The sequence below is a fragment of the Syngnathus leptorhynchus genome, chromosome 8 (genome assembly GCF_054491065.1).
Source record: "Syngnathus leptorhynchus isolate UIUO chromosome 8, UIUO_Slep, whole genome shotgun sequence".
NCBI lineage: Eukaryota > Metazoa > Chordata > Actinopteri > Syngnathiformes > Syngnathidae > Syngnathus > Syngnathus leptorhynchus.
In genome coordinates, this window is record NC_141202.1 from 1,290,718 (window position 1) to 1,314,692 (window position 23,975).

General features: G+C 45.5%; 3 protein-coding genes across 5 annotated transcripts; 1 reads left to right on the forward strand and 2 right to left on the reverse strand.

Moving 5' to 3' along the window:
• Positions 1-4,258: 4,258 nt before the first annotated feature.
• Positions 4,259-6,192, reverse strand: mcl1b (MCL1 apoptosis regulator, BCL2 family member b). Its single transcript, XM_085917642.1, has 3 exons — positions 5,605-6,192; positions 4,752-5,002; positions 4,259-4,624 (listed from the first exon to the last, which is right to left on the reverse strand). Exons 1-3 carry the CDS (start codon positions 6,041-6,043, stop codon positions 4,508-4,510), a joined length of 807 nt encoding a protein of 268 aa, XP_085773768.1. The 5' UTR covers positions 6,044-6,192; the 3' UTR covers positions 4,259-4,507.
• Positions 6,193-6,407: 215 nt separating this feature from the next.
• Positions 6,408-11,235, reverse strand: ensab (endosulfine alpha b). The gene is made up of 3 exons (XM_085919073.1): positions 11,030-11,235; positions 9,823-9,945; positions 6,408-9,730 (listed from the first exon to the last, which is right to left on the reverse strand). Exons 1-3 carry the CDS (start codon positions 11,084-11,086, stop codon positions 9,560-9,562), a joined length of 351 nt encoding a protein of 116 aa, XP_085775199.1. The 5' UTR covers positions 11,087-11,235; the 3' UTR covers positions 6,408-9,559.
• Positions 11,236-11,477: 242 nt separating this feature from the next.
• On the forward strand, positions 11,478-15,227 carry hormad1 (HORMA domain containing 1). 3 transcript variants are annotated; one of them, XM_085918463.1, is made up of 16 exons: positions 11,479-11,698; positions 12,076-12,139; positions 12,349-12,493; positions 12,579-12,642; positions 12,728-12,764; positions 12,885-12,905; positions 12,986-13,012; positions 13,099-13,166; positions 13,242-13,390; positions 13,434-13,618; positions 13,682-13,750; positions 13,856-13,913; positions 14,057-14,106; positions 14,348-14,419; positions 14,784-14,840; positions 14,922-15,227. In XM_085918463.1, exons 2-16 carry the CDS (start codon positions 12,107-12,109, stop codon positions 15,000-15,002), a joined length of 1,116 nt encoding a protein of 371 aa, XP_085774589.1. In that variant the 5' UTR covers positions 11,479-11,698; positions 12,076-12,106; the 3' UTR covers positions 15,003-15,227. The 3 variants fall into 3 exon arrangements, with proteins under 3 accessions (XP_085774590.1, XP_085774589.1, XP_085774591.1); XM_085918465.1 differs by having other exon boundaries at positions 11,489-11,698; positions 13,461-13,618; XM_085918464.1 differs by lacking the exon at positions 12,885-12,905 and having other exon boundaries at positions 11,478-11,698.
• Positions 15,228-23,975: the final 8,748 nt, after the last annotated feature.

Below are 23,975 nucleotides of genomic sequence, written 5' to 3' on the forward strand. Positions count from 1 at the left end.
GTGACAAAATGTTACCTTGTGGTCCACCCAAAAAAAAAAAAACAACAACAGCAACGTGATACAGTCAAGTCATTCAGAGCTATTCTTGATGTTGCCGTTTATTATTATTTGGAAAGAAGAAGTGCGGCGCACCCTGGACAGGTTCTCAGCCAACATTAGTTTACATCCAAACATTCAGCACGGTTAACTTTAGTTCAAAGTGGGGTGCACCAAGGACTAGTTCGCAGCCAACTGCATTTCACAAACAAGCATTCTATCTGAAATATACGGATTATCATTGATACGAAAAGGAGCAAACGCCATTGTGCGAGTTATTGAGACGCTTCCAACTAGGACAGGAAGAGCAGGAACTTCTGTCTTTGTGCACTTTGAGACGATTGACGAGCCCAAACAAAAATCCAACCAGCCAAGCAGGAACAAAGCAAAAAACGAATTTCTTTGCAAACGTCTGGCTGGGAAAGTCCTGGCAATCAATTGCGGCAAAGCTGCGTCAATGGCAAGAGTTCTGGAGCGGATGTAAACAAAAGACGGGTGACCCGTGGTGAGGTCAGGCGCTGTGTTTTCTTCCTATCTGGAACACAGTGTTCCCGGCGACAGCTTGCATGGGACCGATCCACATTCCAAGATTACATAACCACGCAACAGAAACAGCCACAAGTCTTAACGCTAGTTTGGCATTTGAACACCAAAAGTAGCTGTTGACTGACAATTAAATCTTCTCCTTCATGGCCAATCGTAACGACGTGAGGAATTATTTTTAAGGTTCTATTTTAAGAGCCTATTCGGAAAATTTATTGTCCAGCTCCCAAGCTAAAAAAATAAAATCACCAGAGAAAATTTCAGATGACTTCATGACGTGACATTGCAGTTGGATCAGCGTGAGAAAGAAGAGCCTTCATCCCCGGACTTTCTTAAGTGACTATTTAAAGCGTCACTAAATTTACGTTTATGCTCTCTCTATGTGAGCCTTCACAGAGACCAACAAGTGAAATAAACAACGTGACAAAAGGCTGCAGTGCAATAAAAGGGAAGTGACAAGCAGCAACACGTCGGAATTTTGGAAAAAAGTTTTTAGCACTAAAGCGGAATAGGGTGCTTGTAATCCATCCCCCTGTTTTGTTTTGTTTTGAACCCGTTCTCACAAGTCTGTGTGAATGCATACGTGGGAAACGTTTCTCAACTCCAGTTAGTTGTTGTGTAAACAATGTGTCATTTTACTGCCGAGAGCAAGCAGACATTTTTCTCTCTCTCGCAGTCGTCCGTCCACGCCAGGGCCGACTTTTATCGTCTTTATCGACACGCTCAGGCTCTCGCAGTTCCGAGGTGAAGCATCAAAGTTCTCAGTAAGAGCAGCTGAGTGGTCGGGTTAAAGATAAACTTATGCCGCGGCTCGTTTCCTGGAATTGAAGGCTTTTTTTTTTTTTTCAAAAAAAAGAGAAGGGGGTGGGGTGGGGGCAGCCTGTCGCCAGCGAGCTCCCGATGCACACGGCCCGGGCCAGGAAGCCGATCCTCACGGGTCATATTACCAAAAGTTCAAACTGCAGCAGACCGGTTTGCATGGGAAACCATGGGATCACATGTCAGAACACAGCCATTGGGTTTTTCTGTTGACTTGGGGCGGATTACATTCTACAAAGAAAACCACTCGGGGTGTTTTGGAAATCACTTTCTATGCAGGACCTGATAGAGTTTAGGAAATTCTTCCATTTGGTGCCCGTAATGCAGCTTGAAAAGTAGCAAATAACTTCAACCAATGGAAAGGACAATAATGACTCACTCATTGCACCTATACATAAAAATCGTCATATATTTAAAGTTTGATTTTGAAACAAATTCAAAATACCATAAGTGCCATAACTAGTTTTTTGAGCTACCAGCACTCACTTGGTCATTTTGTTTGTTTTTGTGTTGCCTACCAGCCTCAGGGAGGAGAGACTAAGATATGCTGAATAGAGACTTGTGAAGTGAATGCTCAGCTCCAAAGTAAAAGAACGAGTTTGAACCTGATGACAATCGGTCCACACCGCCTACAGAATAACAATGTGAACTATGCGCTCGATTGTTTCCAAAGCGACCGCGCCTGCAAACGCTCCCAGCGCTGCAATGCTGCTTGAGCAACACTTCCTGTTTGGCGCTCTCGACTGTGAAGCTTTTTTTTTTTTTCGCAGTAACTGCTAGCCACATTAAGTTAAAAGAATTTGTATTTTTGATATCTTACTCGCCTATGTGAGAATTACAAATGATACAATGCGGTGTGTCTTAAGAGTCAATGGTAAATAATGGACCCTGGCCAAAATGCTAGCTTACGCTATGGCTAGCTTAGCAATCTTTTAGGAGCTCAACACTTATGGAAATAGAAAATGAGGAATTTACAAAGTATTCACTTGTAATCTATCTCGGTAACCTCTTTCATACAATTCTAAGAAAAATGACGAATTTAGCCGCGATTTCTCAAACTTTGCCTTTCGCACCAAAATGTCTCTGGAATGGTGTATAGAATGGTACATGAGGAATCATTGGCAAAGGCTACATTCAAATTTTTATTTGGTTGAGGAGTCTAAATAGCGGTTACAACAAGGAAGATGTTCACGTCAGGGTAATGACTGTCATTTGCGCATTTCAGAGATACGTCATGGAAGCTGTGGAATGCGCTCAGTCACTCCAAATTCTCCTCGTTCAGACGGTCACGTCTGAGATGGAGGCCTTTTTCTACAGAAGTTCTGTAAATACCACGGTATTGATATGAGTCACTTCCAGTTTCCACTGACTACGTTATAGGGGGAGATAAGGAAGGAAGCATCCATCAGTCACAAGATTGAGATTGTCCAAGTCTTGCCAAAGTCTCGGGAGAATTTTGGACATCTCGCAACATGTCAAAAGTCGAACAAAATGTCACAATGTAGGAATTTTTTTATTTTTTCAAGGTATGTAGAAGTCTCACAGTATCACAGGATCCGTCATAGTCTCGCAAAGTATGTCCAAGTCTGGTAAGCTTGTTAACGTCGAATCTCAAAAATGTCAAAGTATCACAAGATTATTGTTAACCATGGCCAAATTAAACAGCTGACAATAATTCAACAATACTAACATGTTTTTTCAAAAAGTCTCAGGATAAGTCTTGGGAAATGGAGTCAAAGGATCACAAGATTGTAGACTCTTCATAAATTATGACAGAAGACAAACATAAGACGTCTCGAGAGATGTGTTTAAATCTTACAATCTATCTCCAACAAATATTTATGTTGCCTTGGTGGCTGACGAAATGTTTTTACGTTAATGAGGAAGCTGCTTTAATTAGGAATCCAAGGATAACTCAAGGATTCCTATTTAAACGGATCAAGGTCATTGCCAGAGCTTCATTTTTGCTCCCAGGTGACGCAAACATTTCTGTTAAGTTGCCCCCCCCCCCCCCCCAAAAAAAAAATTGCCTTCAGGCTGCTGCCGACCGGCCTAACCACGGCAGCCGCCATCCCTGATCATCACCACGGAGAACACGGACTTCCTTCTCTTAAGAGGTTGCAACTCAGGACAACTGTGAGGATTTGAACAAACACGGCGGGCGGATATATTGGCCGCACGGAGCCGTTATATAATTCTGACGGATATGGGGTGCGGGCGGGGGGAGTGTTATTTCTAAGAAACTCTACTGTGGTGATAAATAGGAAGGAGAGCGGAAGTGGTTGGTGGGTGAGAAAAAAAAACAAAATACTGAACTTCTTCATTTCCAAAAAGTCCTCCTCAAACAGAAAGAGAGAATCAACAAAAGCATTTTATCCAATTTTTTTTTTATTCACTATAGAACCAATTTTTCCACCTCTACATTCTGATGGCTTACAGGTGAGGTGAACACGTGCCAGCGCCCAGACCCATCGTCTTCGTCAAGACCCATCATCTTCGTCAAGACCTTGTTTTCGTTAACGCTCTTCGAATGCAGTCCTTAACAATGTTCTTGCGCGAGACTCAAAAGTTTCCAGGGCGCCGTAATTCCCAACGTTCTGCAGTGCTTCGGTTCTTGGCGCTGATCTGACGTGAGAGGAATCGCCGAGCGACACCGATGCAAATGTTCCGAGCTCCACTCAATGCTGGATTGTTCCGGAATGAGACTTATGGAAATGAGTTTTATCGTCATTTTGCCGTGCGCGGAAGATGTGGCGGGCGCTTGCTGCTACAAATTCTTACAACTACGCCGGGTGCATTTAAAATGTCTTCAACCGGCAAATTTAACTCAATCCCAAAAAATAAAACAAGCACAAAATCAAAAGGTTTGCGTGAAATATATTTTACATCTATTTGAAAAAATAAATTTCTTTGTAAATTAAATAATTGCTAATTGCTGGACAAAGTCAACCCGTCGGTGAAAGCACTAAATCGTAGGTCGGACCGCTCTGCTGTCATAAACGGCAACTTCATTTCCGACTTTTTGTGTTCAAGGGGAACGTGGACGTTGCTTGTACGTATTCCAGCATCAATGTTGTTTCAAAAACAGTCTTTTAAGAGTCCAACTAATTCACCTGATCAACAGGGCCAATGTGGCACCGATGCCAGCCACTCCAGCAAATGCCATTAACGTGTTCCTCATTGTCGACTCAGGATCCACTTCCCGAAAGAATTGTACAAAGCCATCCTGAGGAGCGAAAGAAAAATGTTTTTTTTTTTACACTCACTGCTTGCGGAGTGCAGAGGCTGCTTGACACGTCGACTTTGCCGTGTTACACAATGGTTTTACAGTCAGTCGTGACTCACTGACTTACCCAAGAGTTGTTATTCACCAGCCAGTTGCGCTGATGCGACAGCAGATACGAAGAGATCTCCTCGGCCACGGCCTCCACACAGTGGGCCCGGCCCTTTTCCTTCAGGTACTGGGACACCACGGCCCCAAAGGCCACCAGGCTGGCCACACGACCCCAGTTGGTGGTTCCGTCCGAAAACAGGCTCTTGGCCACCTCGCTGACAAAACCCACATCGTCCCCTCGGTCGTCCAGAGACAATTTGTTGATGATACCTTGAGGGGAAAGGGAAAAAAAAAAAAAAAAAAGTCTCGTTAACACAAATGTGCTTTCGGGAAATTCAATGAAATATTCCGGTCATGCTACCTTGAGTAAATAAAAGGGCAAAAAAAAAAAAAGCCCAGTTACCTTATTGTAGTACTCTTTGCCTTCAAGTTAAAACTGCTCACTTGTATGTCACACCCAAAAGCCTCAGAGGGACATTTAAATGTTTGTCGACAACACCTTTAGTAAATACAAAGTCTAGTTTACAAGATTGTATTTTTTTTTTCCGCTTGCATTTATTTCAGGGAGTGTGCTTTTTTTCCATTCTTGCCTTTTTGAGTGACTTTGTACTTGATGCTCATTGGTTGGAACGAGCAACTAAAAGTGATGTGAAAACAATGTCCGATCCCTTTGAATGGTATTCAAATCATTAGGAAAGTCGTTTTTTAAACCTAAATCCCACGTTGGAAAACAATACGTTAGAGAGGAAGGCACGTCGACATTTCCTGCTTGTGTGGAAAAAAAAAAATGGCGACCGAGTATCTGACTCACATCACGTACTAAACTCAACGTACGCCCAAAAAAAAGCGAGAAAAAACAAACAGCCACTCACCATTATATTTGTACTTGTGCTTTTCCAAAACGCTCGCCACGACTCTTTTCATGGTAGAATGCGCCTTGCTTTCATTCCAACGAGCCTTTGACAGGCCGGTAAAGTCTGTAAGGAAGCGGCTAATGAGGGTCTTGGTCTCGGAGCTCATCGCGTCTTCGCGGCTGTAGTCGCCAGTGGGAGGCTCCGGGGAGTCAGGCGAATCCGGCGGTGAGGCGTCGCTGCCTTCCACGTCGCTGGCTTCCACGCTGTTGCATTTCTTGGTGCCTTTCGACACCATTTCTAAGGCGTTCGGTCGCTGCTTAGCGGTCGCGCTGTTGCCGTTTACTGGGTCCAAGGTCGCCGCAGTGGCAATGGAAGAAGAGCCGCAGTGGACCGAGCCGTCCGGGACTCCATTTTGTGGGAACATGTAACTTATAACGCGTTTCGTGGTCTCCATCATATTCGTCTTGATAGTTGCTTTTTTTTCCCCTTGGTTTCTCGCGGAAAGTGCGGGGGAAAAAAAAAAGTCACCTCGTTTAACAAAAGCTAGTATTGGCTCTAGTAATTCTCCATATGAGCCTTGATGTTAGAAGGCAGATGGTAGACTGAGGCGTTGGGCTTTATATAAACGCTGGTGGGTGCGTCATTGTGACGTCAAAGTTTGAAAAAAAAAGAAAGAAAATTGATTATGCAAGTACGTACATACTTTTGACTATTTTGATGATTCCTATTTAAAAGATTCACAAAATTCATGAGATTTTTTTTCTTTTGAAGTTTATAGTGTTATGTTTATTAGACTGTAATTTTCCATAAAGTTGTGAGCTATTGAAAAGTTGATTTGGGGCATTACATTTAGACTGTGCATTCTTTTTCTTCCATCTTTTCAATTTGCATTACATTTTACACTAGACATTGACACACTTTCATACCTTTTTAAAATTTACTGTCCCGTCCGTACTTGATACTATTTGTGCAATGGTTCATTAAAAAAAACTTTTAAGTGAAGTTTTTTCTTAATCTCTTACAGTAAAATATTTACATCTATTTGTTTGCCAACACAGGGGTTTGTCATAACGACGTGACTAAACGTCTAAAGACAGGACACACTGTTCCCGTTTTGCAAATAAAAACATTCCATTCATTTTTCCCGTCTGCGGTTCGTGACTAATACTTTGGAAGTGACGTTTTGCTTCCCTCCACTGGTTGATAGTGGGAACAACTATCACGTGATCTCAGTTCATTTTTTTTGCCTTCTCGAGAAGTCTCGAAAAGTTGTGCAGGTTATAGGTCATGAATGGAGAAACATCTAGTGCTTTTTTTTTTTTTTTTTAAATCCCCACTCTACATGTATTTTATGTAAAATAAATAATTCAATTCATTAGGTTTAAAAACAAAGTAATGGATGTTCAATTAGTTTTGTGTGAAGGATGTGATTTTTAACTTGTTCCACGAGTAATTTAGCACCGTTGAGTAAATATATTTGAATTTATGTCAAGTGGTGTGAACAAAAATCAAGTCGATTTATAAATGTAAAATTTTATTTCAAATACTGGCAACAAAAAAAAAACCCTCTCCATGATTCCCCACTGAAAATCAACATTCCGAGCACTCTGTGAAGAAGTTCTCCTATCATGTAAACCCTTTTTTTTTTTTTAAGGAGTATGTTTGTCCTTCACACATGGAGGCCTCTGGTTTCCCTGCAGCGATGCCAGGCCAGGGTGAAATATATATATATACTGTATATACTTGTGAGAGGAGAGCACAAAAACAGAGATGAAGGTGATGCTCGTTCGCCGTCACGTTTACATTCGGCCCCGCGACTTAAAGGCCCGCAATTTCTCTTCGACACGACAGCGAGATGTTAAATTGGCATTGAGGTCAATTCTGCACATTTCAGGCCGGCAGAGCAAATTGGCCTGAATTTCAACACGATGCGGCCTCTTCCGATAGCCGACATACAACCGTGCGCACATTCACACGAGTCTATTTACATATTCACACATCACCGATAGAGAAACCAGCAGGCTGACTTTGTACGGGGAGCCGTTTTAGCTTTTATTCGATAGCCAGCTTGCACGAGTAGGATGTGTTACTACTGAGGCAAAACTGTGTACTAGTCGACAACTGTGTGCTACTAGTACTAAGAGTGACATAATTGGACTCGTTTATATTCGTCGACTGGATTCCGACTGTTTACTCCCAATGACGTGTATAGTCGTCATGTATGTTTTTCAAAACGAGGGCATTAAAAAGAAGCTTGTCTGTAAAATTCGAGACCGACAGAACTTTCTAGGTGGCGGCATTGCCGCGTTTTGATTTGATATGTATGGTCTGATAACCGGTGAAGCGATGCTAGCTAGCTAGGAAAAAACTAGATTGTAGCAGTAACATGGAGGCAAATGTTTGCATAACTGCTCAAACGGCTTTCCAAATACAACGCGCCTTCCTTCGTCCTCATCGTCAAGCACATTTTAAGTCAAGCTTTGTCAGAAATGCAAAGCGCTCCGACATGCTCGAGTCGTCTACGATGCGTCACGACACGTCGATGGGTTCTGCTCAGAGTAGGCGTGTGAGCGAACCCCCTGCGGGAACGCCACGGCCTACTTTTAGAAAAAGAAGCCAACCTTCTTATCAGGTTACGGACACGCTACAGATTATGGAAAGTCGTTGGGAGCTTTCATTGGAAATCCTCAATATCCAGCATGCTCTTCTGCCGTTTCTACTAACGGCACAGCGGTGAAGGGATATTGTGATTTTCAAAGACGAGTCGACAATATTATCTAGAATATTGCAATCACTGTAGGTAATGACTCGGACTCGAGTGAATTCAATTCAAAGAAGCGATATGGGATCTCGCTTAAATGGGCTGTGGAGCGATTTGAGGAAAGTACATTTTAAAATGTAACAATTTCATTCTCTTAAAATTGTAAACGATTTTCCGATTCCAATCGATACTAGTAGTGAAAAAAAGTTGTTGTGCCATTGTGCCGACTTGTCTGACTAGTGTGGATCAAGCGTGTACTGAGATGGACATCAAATAGATTTTCAATTGGTTTCCCATAGGAAATGTGAAATATTAACCGAGTCCAATGATATTTCATGTGTTATTTCAAGATGTGTGGATGTTGCTTGAACCAAAGTGATGAAGCACACAAGCACGATTGGCCACCAGTCTCCAAGAGAGAGAAAGTCTGTCAGGATGGGGTTTTAAAAAAAAAAAGAAAAAATGAAATCACACTCTTCCACTTTGCAGCGCAATTTCCTGCTCAAAGCGCACAAAGGCATGCCTGTGTGAGCACGACTGCGAGGAGCATGCGGCCAGTGCAACGCTGCTCGCTCACAAAAAGCACAAGTCAGATCAAGTTCAGCGACCGGAAGGCGCTGTGGATTGTCCGGACAGCAAAAGAGAGAGAAAAAAAAAAGTGAAGATGGTCCCCCGCCCCTCCTGTTAGGATTTCTCGTCAGATACAATCATGCAGCGTGTTTTTCCCCAGGGAACAACAAGTAAAGCGACGTGAACTCCCATCGCACCCGCGCAAATTTGGTATACGAGCAAGTAAGGACGTGCGCGCGTTCGAACCCCGCACCGCATCCTGGAGCGTGAAAGTGGGGCTCCTCAGTCCCCGACGCACATCAATCACCGAAATACAAAAGTGCACAAAGTCTCCGAGCGAGCCACACACCTGCCGATGGCAACCATCTTGGAATGCGGACAGCCAAGACAAAGAGGTGGAGCGCGGTGCACAGTAGGGGGCGCTGTGCTCAGGAGAGGACAGAAGAGGACCACGCCTCCTTCCACCCCACAAACTAGCATGTCACACAACAAGTCTGCCTGGATGTTGCCTGCGGATGACATGGGAAGTAGGGAGGGGGGGGGGGGGGGGTGTTGGTGTGACGACACAAGGTGGGGGTACAGGTGAGGCTGGGAAGGGGTTGGGTGGGGGTGGGAGGGGTTCTCCAGGAGTGATGGCGAAGGCTAGCCGGCGAGCTTGCTGGTCACCAAGGACGACTTCCTCTGCGGCAGGTCTTGCGGCGTGGGGATGTGGTCGCCGGTCACCAGGTTCTTGTCGGGCCCTGCCACGGGAAGCTGCTTGTTCTTCATCTTGGCCTTGGCCATGTTGTAGTCGCCCGAGTCAAAGTATTTTTGCTGTGCGGCCAGAGAGAAGTCGGCCATATTAGCACACTCAACAAAGTGAGCACGGAAAGACACATCTTTGTTACGCGAGCGATGCGTCATACCCCTTTCTGTAGCCGCTTCATGAGGAAGTCGGGGCCGCCGGGCCGCTGACCGAGACCCGGATACTTGGCCTTCAGCTTGGCCTCCTCGGCCTTCACCGGGTTGGCGTTCTTCTCCTGGGAGTCCTGTGGGAACGAGTCGGCATCCTTACATCCTTATCATCATCATCACATATGTTAACGACAAAGTTTCTGTTGTGCGTGACTGCCCCGTGTACTGTTTATAGTACGTCTTAAGCCGCATTGACCTACTTGACACCGTTTTCCCGTTTATAATGCAAGCATGGCTTTGGAGTGAACAAAACGAATGATTTAAGCAGCCGTCACACAAGACAAACGAGTCTGATAAGCGACGTGTTTTAAGCGACGCTCGTCACCTGGGGCCAGCGGGACACACCTAGATCTGGAAGAGATTTTGCTCTATTATTTTAGCATATACAATGTGGTGTTTAGCTGTTTGAAACCAAGTAGGTCACATTGAAAAGAGAAAGAGTGCAAAAGATCTCCCAGATACTTATCTGCACACTAGAAGGACAAATACATGTTACTAGTGAGGGAAAACTGTGCACTAATAGTGAAGTGTGGCCAACTAGTAACATGCTCTAGCAACCTGCAGATGATAACACTAAAAGCACAGTCTACAGATGTAGACAAATATGTCACACATGTAGAAGGTTATTCTACAAAAAGTGTTAAGTAATCCTACTAGTGCATGAACGTTAAACTGCATCTCAGTGATATTGAACTCATGCTCAAACAGCTTTTGCATGGGACTCAGACAACAAGACGTCACATGTATGAAAATCATTTTATTATCTCTCCATCATTTATATTGTTTTTGTCGACGTAGGTCAGCAGTTGACACTTGAGGCTCGTGAAGTAACACTGAGTTTTTAATTTGGAAAAACTACTTTTAAGACAACCTGTGAGTATCCAAGAGGACCCAAAGAGGCCTGACTAGCTTCAGCTCCCCAGCCAATTACACGAGACCAGCCAATGCTGTTGCCACAGCAAAAGCACGAAGCTCTTTGGAGCAAGACAAACAGCATCTCATGTAGTTAAATGAGCACAGTGTGAACAATACAGAACGCTTATTATGATACCGATGTCACTCACACAAGCTTATGCTAGTTTGACGTCAGCCTTCTTCTGGCTAGCCTAGCACGCGTTAAGTTAGCCCACAACAAAATGATAGCGACCACAAACCCACCTGTTTTTCGTCCTCGTATTCCAGCTGAGTGTCCGAGTCCAGGTTCTCTGACGACATTCTGTGAGTGTGGCGGGACGAGAGGGTGGTCCGGTGGCCAGAAAAGCCAAAAAGCTTTTAAAAAATATAAAAGCTACCTACAGTTCGACGTACCTGTACACAATCTAATCGTCTCTTTCTGAGCCAGAACTGCTCCCCAACAAAAATGGCGTGCTCAGAAATGACATCACTGTTAGGGGCGTGTCGTACGTGTGAGTGACACATACAGTAGCCAATGGTAAAGCGTCATTTGCCCGGACAACTACGCGACCATCTTTTTGTCCAATCGGTTAGCGACATTGACATCTGTAAGCGACGCCTCCGCAACGCTGCTTCAACAGCTAAACACTTGAGCAAAATGTGATTTGAATGTCAAAAATGTATCATGGATATTCATTTTGAATTATAATTTGTTTATCTATTTTATGAACGCATCAAATCAAATGTAATGACGGGAGAGGGTGATTTTTAAGTGTCATTATCTTGTAGTATCTGAAGATAGCAACGCCCCCCTTGCTTGATTGGCTACATGTTCATATTTTGCTACCTGTCAATCAAACGTTACATTTGCCGTTGTGTTTTGCGGTTTCCTCACTGACTCAAAACCATTTTCAAATTCAACTTTTTCTCCTGGTAAAGTTCATCCTTCGTCTGTATTAATCGTTTTAATATTTCTAATATTTTGGGGTCCAATTTTATTAGCTAAATACACAAATGCTGAATGGATTATAGAACGGTTTACTGTTATAACTAGTTAGCTCATGTGTTAGCTCAATTAGCTAAACCAACGTAATGAGCTAATCAGCATTTTTTCATTAAATCTTTCCCCCCCATCTCTGTTAACGTTCTGTTTCGCTGAAAATATGACATGTGTAAATGAATTACACAAGTGCTGAATGATAGTTTTAGAACGGTTAACTGTTACAATTAGTTAGCTCATGTGTCAGCTCAATTTGCTAAACCAACGTAATGAGCTAATCTGTTTGTTAATTAAATCTTTTTTTTTCCAGATCTCAGTTTACATTCTGTTTCGCTGCAAATATGACCTGTGTACAACAAATAAGGACATCGAAGGTAAATGTAATCAATAATGGCTTCATGTTTAACAGTAATGTGTTTCAATAATGTAACTTCACCAAATCTATAATCAATCATAAATGTGATGCTTTTTTTGTTTATTTAGAAGTACTAAAGCTAACAAAAGCTATATGCCATTGCTGTATGGGTATTGTATACACACGGTCGGTTCTGTGTGAATAAACAAGTGTGTGTTTGTTCCGCAGAACACTCACCTGATGCCCAATCAGGTTGTGTCGGAACGGCAGTCTATCACTGTCATCAAAAATCTTTTGGCCATAGGCGTGTCGGGCATCATGTACCTCCGAGGGCTTTTCCCAGAGGGAGCCTACGGAATCAAATATTTTGAAGGTCGGTCAATAGAGGGTGCAATAAAGTGATGAATGTTTCATTAAGTATTTAGTTTCAGTCTATATCAACAAGTTTCTTCCCACAGATCAGAGAGTGATGATCCTCAGAGAGGAGCGCAGTTGTCCCGGTGCCTGTCAGCTTGTCAAATGGTAAATGTCTGCATTTTTCCACTTACAAAACAAGAGGCATTGTCGCAATGTCTCTGCTCATGACTCTTTCTGCTTCCTTTCCAAGGATTATGGGATGCTTTGATGCCATTCAGATGAAATATGTAAGACACATTTAACAATATTCATCCTTTGGCTTTTGGCACATAATCCTGGAAATTAAATTCATTCACATTTTAACAACATTTTCCATCAAAACAAATCTCATTTGTTTTCCCCTCCAGCTGCAGACTGTCATTATCACTGTAAGTTTGTTTTTTTGTGGGTGTGAAATTATTAAGTAATGTCAATGGCCATTTTCCGTCAACTTCCGGCACTTTTGCAGGTTTCGTCAGAGCGTGACAACCCTCTGGTAATGCGCGTCAATTGTGATGACACACGAAATGAAGTGGACCACTTGACAAGATTGTGACGCATCTGACATGTCTCACTTTTCAGAACGTGACTGAGTTTTATCAGTTCAGGATTCAGTACAACACTGAAGGGGCTCAGTTGGACTTTGCGAGGTGTTTTTTTTGTTCAAGAGCTACATGACTTAAAAACAACCTCACCCGTGCTCATTCTAGCTCTTCTCCCATCAGCACCCAAAACAAGGATCTTGCCGTGTCTTTTGGTAACACAAAGAAGGCCAGCATGCTGCTGGTGAGGAAGCTCTACATGCTGCTGCAGAACCTCGGCCCTCTGCCCAACAAAGTTTTCCTAAATATGACGCTGACCTACTATGATGATGGTAAATGACTCCGGGTAGATTTTCTCTAGCAATTTTACCTTAGCAATTAGCATGGACGCCGTGCGCTCAGTTACGCCGCAGGACTACCAGCCACCGGGCTTCAAGGACGCTGATGACAACATGCTGGTGTTTGAGCGGGAGCCGGTGAGTCTGACGATGGGCGAGGTGGCCACGCCTTTCCACTCGCTCAAGTTGGACATGGTCACCGAGAGACACAGGCTGGAGCCGGTGAGTGCTGGGAACCAGAGTGGGGCGGTTCACAAAGTAACATCTGGTTCTTCCTGCCCACAGTTGGAGGAGAGCGCAAGAAAGAGAAACAGATGGTGCCTTCGGCTAAAACGTGACGGGAGCCTGTCACAGGTGACTTTTTACATCCTCTCACATCACACTCAGGCACTCTTAGTTTTGCCACTTGCTGTCAACAAAAAAATGACATAGTATGTTTGCTATTCTCACCACCTGTAGGAGTCTCTCAGTGAACATGTGGACAACACGCCCCAAAACGACAAAATAGACAATGAAGGTAAAATCTTGTTAGTGTTTCTTATTAGTTAGGGCCAAAGCAACAGGTGGTCATAAAGCCCTCCTACTGTTATTATTATTATTATTATTACATTATTGTTCTATCCTTCACGCTGGTTTATGTTCTTTTTTCTTTTTCATCAGCACAAGAGATTGAGTTGACTTGCCATGAGAACACTTGTAAGGTGAAAACGGTGAGCGTGACATCGTCATTGTCATCAATGCCGCATACGCTGTTGTTCATGAAAGGATGCTTGACAAGAAATACGAGATCAGTTCATCAAAGGGGGGGTGGGAAATTTCAAACCTTAAACTCAGCACTGACACAACATGAGATTTCAAAAAAAGACTTCATAAAGTGTGGATGAAAAGCAGCGACAAAAATGCACAAATGTAGGATTCAAAAGTGGTGGTAAGAAGAAGTGTTCTTCTCAGATGGAGACAACATCTGACATGGAGACGTCCACAATGACCACCAGGAGCGGACGCGTCATTCAACACACCGTGGTTAGTGTATCCTTGCATTCCCTCATTTGCTGCTATTAGTCTCAATAAAAAAGAAAAGGAGAAATGTTTTTGCTAAAGAACCAAAAGAGCATATAGTTTTAGGAGTAAGAATTTAAAATGAAGGCTCCTCAGAAATTGTGTGTAAGAATTAAAGCAGAAGACCTCAAAGGGAAGTCAAAATATTTTCTGTCTCAAGAATTAAAGACACAAACAAATGTGCGGAAGACAAGAAGGTTTTTGTACAAAAATAGAATGCGAAGGCCACGACAGGGCGCTTTCTTCTGTCGATCAAGATTTCCACGTGCAAGACCTTTCGTAAAGTCATTTATAGTGATCCTAACACGGCGCCGCATGTTTATGTCAGCAACAGAAAAAGGCAGCGATAGGCACAAGGAAGCAAGCACCTGTCAAGAAAAATATGGTAAGCAGGACACATTCTGAACAACACTCTTCAAAAAACCTCAGTTGTGTCCGCTCACTTGTTCAAATCTTCTCTCGTCAGGTTCGCCAGTACGACATCCCCAACAGTCAGGAGGTCCCTCTGAAGAAACGCAAGTTCAGCGAGTCCAAAAAGAACGTGTAAGCTCGTCTCTTTTTTTTTTTTTCCCACATTTGCTCACCTGTGAGGTATTTTAAAATACCACACGTGAACTTTGTTGCGTTAGCAGTTGAAAGAGTTTTATTTTTGGGGGGGGGTTGTTGTATTTGTGAGGTTCTCACTGTCTGTTATTGTACCATTTGAAATGTTGTCTACGCAAGTTTGACTTCTGCAAGTCAGCACTGCCATAAATGACAAGTTCAAATTGTTTTTACTGACTGCCGTTACTGTAGTTGCTAGATGATGTCAATGTTGTCAAGAACATTTTTCCGCAACACGTCTCAGCCAGGAAAACGAAAAAGTTTATCCATCATTCTTCGCAAGCTAAGCTATTTTTTTTACTCAACCCGGCTCTTCATTTTGCACTCCCACCAGTCAGTGAGCACTAAAGTCACCAAACAAGCAGCATTTGCATGGCGAGTGCTGAAAATGAAGCCATTAAGTGAAAGTAGATTATACGTGAGGACAAGTGACCTTTGAGCTCCTCCGCGGCCGAGCTGCGCGTTTTTAATCTCCTATTGTTTTTCCCGGAGAGAGGAACATTTGCTGATAGACTGGCCAAACCCGCTGCCGATCAATACCGCAGGAAGCCTTTGTGATGCATATCCAAGCAGCAGCCCCTTCGCTGTCTGGGGGTGGGGGACTCCATCAAATGGCCGGCCGCTTACGGCATTGTGCGGATCCGGCGAGCGCCGCCTTTATTTTATTGTCTCTCGGCGGCGCGTGTGCAACGTTATTAAGACGAGAGGCATAAAGCAGAGGGCGTGATAGAGCCGAGAAATAGTTGCACATCTTTGTGAGAGCCTGAAATGCCATACAACCCCTCCTGGAATAAGACTTTATTAGAACCGCCACGGGGAAAGTCCACTTTTACAACGCACGAATATAAAACATACATAAAATCCATAAACGTAAAAGCAAGACGGGAGGAGATCACGCGGCACTCCCACACGATGTAAATACGAGCAAGTTTTCACGCCGTCTTGGACTTTTCCTCTCCGCTCCAACAATAGCCCGTCCTCAACCACAATCCTTCACTCGCACATTTCATTTCTACACACAACCGCTGCCCACAAATGAATTCTGAAATGAAATTCAGGGACACACGTTCAGCGGGCAGCGCAGGCCGATCAATCAGCCGCGCAAACACGGCAGCTGACCAATCAGAGCGAGGCGCCACGCGTCTCGGTCAATAGCGGCGGTCCGGGCGGCCGGCGTGCGGTCAAGGCCTGATGGACAGCCAGCTCGACTCAGTCCAGGCTCAGCGGAGATTAAAGGCAGCTTCTGTGATTGTGCCTGCAGGGCCCGTGGGCCCCTGAGGAGGGGAGGGGGGGGTGATGTTGGGGGGGGCGAGGCAGCAATGCAGTGGACATCCAGCTCAAAAACTGTGACCCCTCTGACATTGCCAGAAGGGCAGCAAATGTTTGCGAGCTGATTAACGCTCCCCCGCTCGAGTGGGCGCACCGGAAAATCCGCGAAAGCACTCCGATATTCTTCTGGAAAAAATTTCCAATACACAATAGGTGGTCTAAATATGCTTCATTAGAGGTACATAAATCAGATGTGATTTAAATCTAAAGTACATGAAGGTAAAAAAGATCAGCATTCCATGGTAATTGGAATTGGCTACTTTGCAAATCTATTTTTTGGAATGGTGGACTGCCTTGATTGTGTCTCTCCACAAGGGGGCGATAGTGGGCAATGCAAGAGGCTTTGAGACAGAGGCCTTCGGAGACAACTCCTGCCTGTATCTTGTTCTTCACACCAGCGTCACGTCACGCTCAGCTCATACAGTTGGCTCCTAAGATGCAAACATTCCCCCCCCCCAAAAAAATCTGTCCGTTTGTCCTCATCAGCGCTATTGATTGCAAACGGGAACCCTCAAAGGCGGCCGTGCAGAGAGCAGGTGGTGGTGGGCAGGCAAAGTCGAGACTTAGCGTGCCGAGGTGCGAGTACGAACGCCGGTCGGCAGGTCCGAGCAGATGCTCAAAAGCCACGGGATGAGCCTCCATTGTGATCCGAGTGGACAGCTGAATTGTTTGCTCCGCAAAAGGGCTTTTCTTCGGGGACAGGCCGCTAACAATAGGGGCCCCCGCTAGCTCACAACTGAAGGAGGGGGGGGGGGCACGCGTGTGCAGGGTGAGCCTTGCCTCATACACCCTTTTTTTTTTTTTTTTTTCCCTTTCTCTATGTTCACTGCTCCCTCTTTCCACTAAAGCCCCCCCTGAAACTACCGCAGGGCAGGGGTTTAAATGTCACGCTTGGGCCATTAGAGCGGCCTGCCCCCGGCTCGTGTCTCCCTGGAGGGGGGGGGGGCAAAGGGGCGGGACAAACTTGCCCTTGCCCCATTGTCCGTGACGATCGGCATGAGGTGCTAACTGACTGGAAGCGGAGTGTATCCTCTGGCCACGTGTCGGAGGGTGTGGGCTTCAAGTCTCAAATATTAACCTTGAAGGTTCAAGCTGAGTTTAAAAACGTAGTCGACCTCTTTTGTGGCGTTTATCGCGAAGGATGTTTGAGTTTCAAATTCAAAGTCCTAAAAGCGTCCCTCCACGTGCCGAGGCCTCACAAAAGGCCGCCTTGTGCGTTTGCGCCTCGGTCACGGCGCGTTTGTCACAGCGACCCCCGAGGCGCCGCATCGAGCCGGACACCACGCTGGCCCGACCATACGCACGGAAAGCCTTCTGCTCCCCAGAGAGACCAAAATCAATGGACCTCTGCTGTGTCCTCACGTGAAGCTGTGACAAACAAGTCCGGTCGGACCGCGCTTGTCTGCAACGTGAACTTATTCCAGATAAATTTGGGAACAGATTCCCTACAAAATCCCATTTCATAACAGTTTTTATTTTATTTATCTTTTTTTTTTTATGTCGAATCAAAATAACCTCGCATCGCTCCTGCTCTTTACGGAGTTGTTCTAAATAGGGTCACGCTTGACCTTGACGCAAGACCGGGAATCATTCCGTCGTGTCGGCGCCGACCTTGAAACGTGGCGGCGCGAGGGCTTTCGCCGAGCCGACCGACTCATTTAACTCCTCGCCGCGTTGAGTTGAGACTGGTCTGTCATATTTTTTCAACTTTGCTGCGATAAGATCAGGGCGGAAGGGTAACTGAATTCAAAGTACCTACAGCCCATCATCATTCAACTTTGTATCCATCTTTTGAAATGAAATTATCGATGAATTATTGACGCCTCTGGCGACAACGGCTCATCAGGAGCCGAACGAGCACGGCTAGGTCCCGAAAGCTTTAAATCATTTTTGTGCTTTATGTCCTTTTTTTTTTTTTTTTAGCACACATTGCTCTGCGAGGAACACTTAACCTGTTCGGACTTCTTCTATGACCTATTATTGATCCTCCCTAAATGGCCGACGTGAACGTGTCTGAAAAAAAAAAAAAACCTCCACCGAAATTGGCCAAAGGAATTATTGCCACCATTACTTCTGCCGCTACTGCTACTTTTTCTTTGGACAGTCTCCTTCATTTGGACGTATTTGTCTTCTTCTGGCGTAATCATTCCGAGCAACTCATCCCAGCAACTGCGTGGTGTTTTATTTGTATCTGATTTGCTATTTCATCCCGCCCGGAGCGACTCCCGTCCGCCTTTTATCCAACAGAATTAGACACATAATCAATGGCGATGATACCTCCTGTGGTTTGGTATCGATACGCTGCTAGGTGGACGGCAAAATGCTGTCTAATGATACTTTGGCCCCCATATTGTATTTGGATGATCGCATTACCCTACACGAGTCTTTACAGGCACAATCGGATGACCATTTGTCTTCTTTTGTTTTTGTGGGAAATACGAGCTTCTCGGTCAGCACGGTGGACGAGTGGCTTGCGGGTCTGCCACGGTTTTGAGATTCCGATTTTGAATCCAGCATAAATAGCGCAGACCATCGCATGTGTGTGTGTGTGTGTGTATGTGTGTATATCCCCGGCGGTGCTGGATGTATATTTCATGCACAGCAGGTCTGTTTGGACCACATGAGGAAGCACCTCGGGCCTCGGGACAAACTTTCTCATTCGCCGCATTTGGCCTTCAGAGGTTGACTTCCTTGCCCTTGCAGCATTCAACTGTCTCCAGGCCTTTTTGTGCGGCCCAGGGGCAAGTGCATACAACCGCTCAAACACACACACACACATTTCCATCTCAGCTACAGCCGAGCAGATTAGCAGCCCAAAGCTCCTTGAAGACATGCCCTGTTGTCGGTTGCGTGGGGGGAGCCGTTCAATCCCCCCCCAAAGACATGTCGGAGGCTTCCGAGGAGGAATCCTCAATGAAGGAGATGCATTGTCAAGTACTGCTTGTCAACCTCAAGTCTAATTTAGGCCAAGGCCCCAAAATGTCAAAGTCAAAGGGTTCCAAAGCGGAACCCTGCTGAACTCCAGGTATGGTCAGTTTTTCTCAGTTGCCATTGGGTTCAACTTCATTCTTTTCACGCAAATGTTACGTCATTACTCAAACAAATTTTAGTCATCTGGTTGAGGTCCTGTGGATTTAAATTCGTTCGAAAATTTGTCGGCTGCAATTACAGCACTCACGGACATGTGTCGCTAACGTGCTAACTCAGCTCAAAGCACTTCTAATAATAATAGAATGATGACAAAATGGTCTTCATTCCACTCGGCAGGCGAGAGAGGCCAGCTGTCAGTTTGCAGGTCCAGAAAAGCAAGATGTCAGCGTGGAGACACTTTGAGCAGAAAGGCGACAGCGCGTGTTGCAACTGACCTGGAACATGTGGGCCCCACTTGGGCTAAATTGTGGCTGAATTATTGATACAGTTGGCGTTGGTGCGCTTTGCGAGCGGGGGCATGAAAGGGAGCCAACTTGGGAATGGTCTGCTAATTTTATACGGGAGCCTCGGGGCACATTCCTCCCCGTCAACACCAAACATATTGACTGTGTGAGATTGTATAGAATATGCTGTGTGTGTACTCGGAGTGAAATGCACAGCTTGGACGTATTGTGAGGCTAAGTGCAGCTAAGACGATGTGCCTTTTTTTTTTTTTTCCTTCTCATTAGCACGCTCGCGGCTAATCTTACTTCGCCAGTGTGATGACAAGAAAGTAAGTAAATTGTATTTATACTCCTGGAAGAGTGGACTCACAAAGTGTTTGATACAGAAACACAGACATCGGACAGCCATGTTATATGAAGTAAAAAAAAAACGGAATGAAAATTTGCATTTGTTATGTTTTTATATATTGTATTATTTTTTGGTGCTAAATTTAGCAGTGTTGGTAGGCTGTTGACTTCAGGTGCTGTATTTGGTTAGTTAAAAAATTATTTTTTGACTTTTTTTATCATGTTTGTATTCTTTTAAGATGGAAAACTGTTTAACAAGATAGAAAAATAGCAGGATGACCTGTGAGCTTCGGGATCAAACTGTTCTGGAGGGGAGGGGCGGGGGCTGCAGGGTACTTATGGCAAAAGGTGGGCGTGTCTTCCAAGGTTGTTGACCATGGCTGAGCTGACGGGCTAATTTCTCCACACGTCTTCAAAAGCCTTTGTGTCCGCCCGCCACCCTTTCATGGGCGCCTCTCTCAGAATCGTGATGACCGTGCCTCGGGGCGACAGAAACACCTGGACTAGCGGAGCCCACCTTGGCCGACTTCAACCGTGACCCCCTTGCTTGAGGGAACCCTCGGGCGAGATTTAAACGAGCTCCCCCAGGTCTGCAACAGCATCCCCCCCCCCCCCAACCCCACCCACCCACCTTCTCAGAGAGGTGAATTGACCCTCTCTGATGGCTAATTGCGATGACCATTTCAATGGATGGCATGAAAGGAGCAAACGCTGTGTGACAACGCCGTTTAAAAAAAAAAAAAAAAAAAAAAAAAGCTCATTCGACCACATCGTCCTTTCCTCCGTAATCAGGTTTTTTTTTTTTTTACAAGTCACTTGCGTTCCTATCTGCTTTTGTCCACGTTAAATACGATCACTTGCGATTTTTACAATCCTTTTGCGTCCCCCCCCCCCTCCCTCCTCCCATGATGAGAGGAGCATACAATATACAGACTATTGATCCACGCCCATCACCGCGGAAAAAAAGTCGGGTCGGGGAGCGAGGGGAGGGGAGGGGGGGGACGGGGGTCGGGGTGGACGCTGCGATCGATAAGCCTACTCTATCAGCCGTTTCCATGGCAACCCCACCGGGAAAAGACAGAGGGTTGCCATGTATCCTGCACCTGTCTGCTCAGAGCACCTATTGCGCTAATGAACGTGTCAGGCAAAAAGTCAACAATTACACAACCTTAATGGCCGACTCATTGAAAAGCCCAAACGGGGAATGTCGGACCATTGCTTGGCCGTCGCTTGCAGAGATGACGGTGTGAAATCAGCAGTTGCTTCCTGACTCTTTTGTGCTTGACCCCAATTTTGAGGTCGAGTAAGCGTGATCAATGCGGCGGCAATTAGCCCGCTGAGCGCGTGTCCGCGAGTGTGTGTGTGTGTGTGTGTCTCAAGAAGTGGAACAGCCAGGTCCAAAGACACCGACCAGGTCAAGGTTGAACAGACAAACAAATCAGTGAGCCCAAAAGTGCTGCACCCGATCCGACACGCATCCTATTGATCAGTGGGCGGAGTCACGAGGCATAGCAACGGAACCTAATCAACTATGGGTGTTCTGAAGAGAACCCAACCCCGGCCAGAACCCCAGCCTTTGACTCCTGGTCCACCACATTGGTCAGGGGGGGAGGAAGAAGAAGAGCAGGAGATGCAATAGTAAGAGATTAGATAGATGACCCCTGGGCTCCTGGCTTGCCTCCCCCTCCCCCACCATCACCCCCTCTTCTCTCCCCCCCTTATGCCGATCAATGACAGTTTCATGTGGCTTCTCTGGGCCTGCAGTGACGTGTGTCCTATTGATTTATCGACTTGACTCCAGGCAAGCCAACCCAGAAGCTTCTTCTCTCGGTGAGCAGCCGAGTTCCAGCCAGGCACAAGCGTACAAACAACTCCCCCAAATATCCCCCCCACCTCTCCATTTTACCCTGATGCCAAGTCATCGGACTGTACAACTGGTTTCCCTCCCTCTGCTCTCTGGTTTGAGTTTGGCCCCGCCCCCTTGCTCTGGTCATGTAAAGAGGACAATGAGGGACACGCGCATTTACTGTCGCCTCCGATTTCCAGAGGCGGCTGTTCCACTTTTACGGTTAAAAGCTTCTTTTCTGTCGTGCGTGTCAATGTCACGCCTCTGTGCCCCCCCCCCTCCCTCAAACGTTCTTATTTTTTGTAGGGGTCCAGCCCATCCTTTTTACTCTATGCCCCACCCCCTCGGGGTCTCTGGTGTCCAGTGAAAGGCCAGTGGACTCAGAGAGGGCAGCTGGACACTCCCTTGGTGGCTCTACCACTACGATGGCAGCTGGTCCTAAAAAGGAGAAGTTTAGTGGTGGCTTGGAGGAGGGGGGTCAGCGGGGGTCACCAGAGGCTCAGAGATCAGTGACCTGGCCACAGTTTCCAGCTGGGAGTTGGGAGGAGGTCACTTGGCAAATCCAGCTTCAGCCACGTGCTGGATGACCATCTGGGGGCCCTCCAAAAGAGAGAGAGAGCGAAGGTGGGGCCAGTGCAGCTGTCTGCCATCAAAATGACCCCCATGTTGAATTTTCTCCTCAAATGTCAAGAGACTATCGATGATTTCTTCCAAATGACATTATCTTTGACATGATGACATTAATGTGAAGATAAGCTGTGGAATTTCATTTGGTTGCCTGTAATGAAATGAACGATTGTCCGTTGAAGCCATTCCAGATGCTCTTTTTGCTCTTGTGCCGACAGGAAAGTAAGATTTTTCAAAAAGGGCCTTAGTGGTTGAGATTTGGGGGAAATAGACACAGTAGCAGCGATTGTGATCTGGGAGCAGTCAGATGTTCCAAGCAAGCCCCTTAAAGGTTCTTTGTAAATGTCCAGATGGAGCAGCAGGCCCTCTTTGAGCTCTTAGCTGCTGTCCACTCTGATCGAAGAAGAGATTAGCACTGGTTTGTGGCCACTGCTCTGCTCCTCCTCCTCCTCCTCCTCTTGGTCTTCCTCTGTCCTTCCCCCGTCCTTTCATCATCACCCCCTTCTCCACCTGCCTTCTGTTTTAAAGTGATGGCGCTGACCCATCTTCCTCGAGTTGAGGGTGCTGATTTTAAGAGTATTTTGAAGTATTAAAAAAAATATAGAAGTACTTTATATTTAAGTATAAAGTACATTTTATGACTTTATTATTTTCATTATATATATATTTTTAAGAGTAGGGGTATCTTCAAAATCACGTTTCAATATTCTTGCTATGTCCTCAAGTCCATTTTGTATCTAGCCCTCGTCGCTACTTTCTGGAAGCCCCCGGAATTTCCGTCACGATAGGTCATAATCTTATCAGAGTTTTGCAGATGATTTTGCGGACCTCCGAGTCATGGCTCACCGACCCCCCCCCCCCTCGAGTTTCAGAACCACAAGCGGAACCATCCGACCCGGATGATCTGCTCAGAGTTATTGCACCAAAGTGCTCAAATGTGCTGAGAATTCCAGAAATGAGAAAGCGGCTAGTCAGCCATTCGATTCGGTCCTCATGAAAGAAAAAGCTGGCGTGAAATTTGATTAATTGCAGGACCGCTACCTCCTGATCCAAAATCAGCTGGACCGGTGTCGGGAAAGATACATCAGCCTGTTCTTGTCCGGGAACAGCGGACCTCTGCTTTATTTATATCAGGAGTGAGCGGTCAGGACTTTTTCTTCGTTTTTTTTTTCCGTCCAATCGGATTTCACCTTTGACATCATGTGTTGCCAGATCCATCTAATCCGTCCAAGGCCTCCAGAATCAGTAGTACTGACCCATCAACTATAAGTCATCACATTTCCGATCCATCCTCACAAGGCCCAAAACCGGACGTCAGCGTTTTTTGTTTTTTTCTCCATCATCCTCAGAGCCAAACTGTTTTCACGCTAGCAATGCTAGTCGTGCTAGCGCA

Bases quoted from the DNA above. Each gene is read 5' to 3' on its own strand.
- ensab (XM_085919073.1), bottom strand. From the start codon at position 11,086: ATGTCGTCAGAGAACCTGGACTCGGACACTCAGCTGGAATACGAGGAC. The intron at 9,946-11,029 runs GTGGGTTTGTGG...TCGTTCCCACAG, and splicing joins AATACGAGGACGAAAAACAG to GACTCCCAGGAGAAGAACGC. The intron at 9,731-9,822 runs GTATGACGCATC...CTGGCCGCACAG, and splicing joins TGAAGCGGCTACAGAAAGGG to CAAAAATACTTTGACTCGGG.
- mcl1b (XM_085917642.1), bottom strand. From the start codon at position 6,043: ATGATGGAGACCACGAAACGCGTTATAAGTTACATGTTCCCACAAAAT. The intron at 5,003-5,604 runs GTGAGTGGCTGT...TTTCCCCTCAAG, and splicing joins GCACAAGTACAAATATAATG to GTATCATCAACAAATTGTCT. The intron at 4,625-4,751 runs GTAAGTCAGTGA...TTCGCTCCTCAG, and splicing joins TGGTGAATAACAACTCTTGG to GATGGCTTTGTACAATTCTT.
- hormad1 (XM_085918463.1), top strand. From the start codon at position 12,107: ATGACCTGTGTACAACAAATAAGGACATCGAAG. The intron at 12,906-12,985 runs GTAAGTTTGTTT...GCACTTTTGCAG, and splicing joins TGCAGACTGTCATTATCACT to GTTTCGTCAGAGCGTGACAA. The intron at 13,167-13,241 runs GTGTTTTTTTTG...TTCTCCCATCAG, and splicing joins GCTCAGTTGGACTTTGCGAG to CACCCAAAACAAGGATCTTG.